The sequence below is a fragment of the Galeopterus variegatus genome, unplaced genomic scaffold (assembly GCF_000696425.1).
Source record: "Galeopterus variegatus unplaced genomic scaffold, G_variegatus-3.0.2 Scaffold13828, whole genome shotgun sequence".
Classification (NCBI taxonomy): Eukaryota; Metazoa; Chordata; class Mammalia; order Dermoptera; family Cynocephalidae; genus Galeopterus; species Galeopterus variegatus.
In genome coordinates this window covers 28,240-31,127 of record NW_007739939.1, presented here as the reverse complement: position 1 = coordinate 31,127, position 2,888 = coordinate 28,240, and the positions used below count along the sequence as shown (strand labels likewise).

The window sequence follows — 2,888 nt, the reverse complement described above, 5'->3', positions numbered from 1 at the left end:
GGTTGTGATCCCGTTACCGGTCAGTAAAAAAGACAAAAAGGAAAAAAAAAATTTTTTTTCTTCGTTTGACATCCAATAAAGTAGTATATTATTTAAATAGGATATGATGTTCTTTTATAATGCTATCCTCTTCATATGAAATGAAAGTTTGCTTTATATTTACCTTTCATAATTGGGGAACTTATATTCTACAGGGAATTTTTTACAGAGTACAATTTTAAATTTAATATGCTAAATTAAATATGCAAAAATTGATTCAAAGAATGGATATAGTATATAGATGTCATATTTTTCAAGGTCTCATTTGCAATAATATAGTTTATATTAAATAAAAGGAATCATATGAATTATTAGACCAATATTAGACATTCATGGGGTAAATAGCACAGAACCCTGTAAATGAAGTATTCACCAAATGAATATTATCAGTGTGTTATATGTGAACTACATTCCACATAGCACAAATGATTTACTGACAAAGGCATTTACATTATTTACTGGTACATTGGTATTTACATTATTTATATTTTTTCCTTGTGCTCTTGGTGGCCAGTAAATGTTTTAAAGAGACTCTTTAAAGAAAATTCATTTTATTTTTGTTTTTTTTTCTTTTATAGGGTATTCATAGGAATGGAAGTGGTGTTTCCCTGCCAGATTCCTTATTGCTGTATCTCATGAACCTACATAGTCTTGGGGAAGAGACTTTATTTAATGATGACAAACCTGTCACCAGTGTAGCACCAGCAGTGAGAGGACAAAAACGAATAGAAATAACGCATTTAAATTATATTCAACAAGGAAGTCATTTCAGTCAACAACTTCTGCTGCATTATTTTTCCAAGATGAACCGCTACACAACCATGAGACAGTTGGGGGATGGCACCTACGGGAGTGTGCTTATGGGCAAGAGTAACGAGTCTGGGGAGCTGGTGGCCATCAAAAGGTACTGTGTGCGACACTGCAAAGTTTACTTTTGAAATTCTGATGTTCATTTTTCTTTGTCTGCTTGAGAAAATATATAAGCACAAAGAAAGGTCTAGTTTAGATGCCATGCTGCTTTGGCTAATGTGGAATCCCATGCTGGGAAAAAAAATGACCAAAAAGGAATATTCTGCTAATCTCATGTATATTAATTTTCTGTTCTATCCAGCTACATTGATGAACAAAAAAATATGTTTTCTGCTTTTTATGCGTAATGCATTTGGGCTGAAACTGAAGGTAATCTTTGGGATGGTTTTAAAGTTTAAAAGTTTAAAACAAATTAAGATGGGTACAGAGCAGAGCTTATTATTTCTTTAAAACAATAGGCCTCAAAATCAGATGGCATTCGTAATATCAGATTGAGTTCTGAATAGCATTTGGTATTTTTTCCTGAGCTTATCAATTAAATAGAATTAATTATTACTAATTTAATTATTTCTTTTTAATTTACTGTATTTATCTTTTGCTACCTAACAAAATATCACAAAGCTTAGAAACTTAAGAATAAACATTTATTAATTCACACAGTTTCTGTGGATCAGGATTTAGGAGTCGTTTAACTTGGTAGTTCTGACCTAGGGTCTCTCATGAGGTAACAGTCAGATATTGGCCAAGGTTGCCGTCATCTGAAGGCTTGACTGGGGCTGCAGAATCCACTTCCAAGTGGCTCACTCTGTCAGTTTCTAGGGCTGCCATAACAAAGGACCACAGACTGGGTGACTTGAACAACAGAAATTTATTTCCTCACTGTTCTAGAGGCTAGAGATCTGAGATCAAGGTGTCAGCTGGGTCAGTTTCTTCTGAGCCTTCTCTCCTTGGCTTGTAGATAGCTATCTTCTCTCTCTGTCTTCACACGGTCTTCCCTCTGTGTGTGTCTGTGTCCAAATTTCCTTTTCTTGTAGGAAATATGTCCTCCTACAGAGCACTGAGAAGCCCCAGCATATAAAGGATGGGGCCTGGGTTAGAGTCTTACAAAGAAGACTGAGAAAGAACCAGCAGAGAAATAGAGTGAAAACCAGGAGAGTGTAGGAAATGGCTGAACCCAAGGGAAGTATCTAAAGAAGGAGGGTGCTCAGCTGGCAGGCAGGTAATAACTAATGACTGAAAAGCATCTGGATTTGTTAGGAACACTTCTTGCTGCAAGTAACAAATTCATAGATTAATAGCAAGTAACAAAACCCATGCTTTAAATAAGTAGTTTATTTTTCTGTCATATCAAGAAATCTGGAGTTTGATGTTTCCAGAACACTTTCAGTGGCTCAACAGTGTACCCAAGGAATCCAGACTTTTCTATCTTCTTTATATGAGCCATTAGCATTTTTTTGTCCTCAAATGTTTTGTCACCTAATGGCCACGTTATGGCTACTTCACCTCCAGGCATTACATTGATGTTCAAGGTGGGAAGAAGGGAGAATAATACCAGCACACCCTTCTCTCGCCGTTTACCAGGAAGGAATAATTTCTTTCCCAGAAGCCCCCAAGGACTTCCCCTTACATCTTAATGGCTAGAACTGGGTACTTTACTTACAAAGGGGGCTGAGAAAGTGGGTGTTCGCTCTTCCAGCCTTTATACTAGGAGGCAAAAGGAACGGGGCTGGAAATGTTCTTGTATCCACGTGATATTATGTGCCAGGGTGTTCTTGGATTGGGGACTATGGCATAACTGGTGGCCATGGTGAGCGCTGTTCCAGGGAATAGTGGATGAGACGAGGCAGATTGCAGCAGGGCAGGGAGAGGGAAACATGGCACTGGAGGCGCTGAGCTTTGAGTAGTTGTGAGAAATGTGTTTCTGAGAATGAGGAAAGTAATGAGTATCGTGAAGGGTCCGCCTGAGACTACATGGGATGATTAGGAGTGTGGAGCTGCTGGGAGCATCGCGTGACCTTTCCTTCTCCCTTCACCAGCCT

The 2,888-nt window shown here is 38.1% G+C and overlaps 1 protein-coding gene across 1 annotated transcript in view; it reads left to right on the top strand.

Moving 5' to 3' along the window:
* Positions 1-720: 720 nt before the first annotated feature.
* LOC103581741 (serine/threonine-protein kinase MAK) overlaps positions 721-2,888 on the top strand; it is a gene marked incomplete at its 3' end in the record, with an annotated part of 30,018 nt that continues 27,850 nt past the window's right edge. Inside the window, exon 1 of the mRNA XM_008563499.1 lies at positions 721-943. Within this exon, the coding sequence (XP_008561721.1) occupies positions 843-943 (101 nt within the window). The remainder of the gene's footprint in view (positions 944-2,888) is intronic.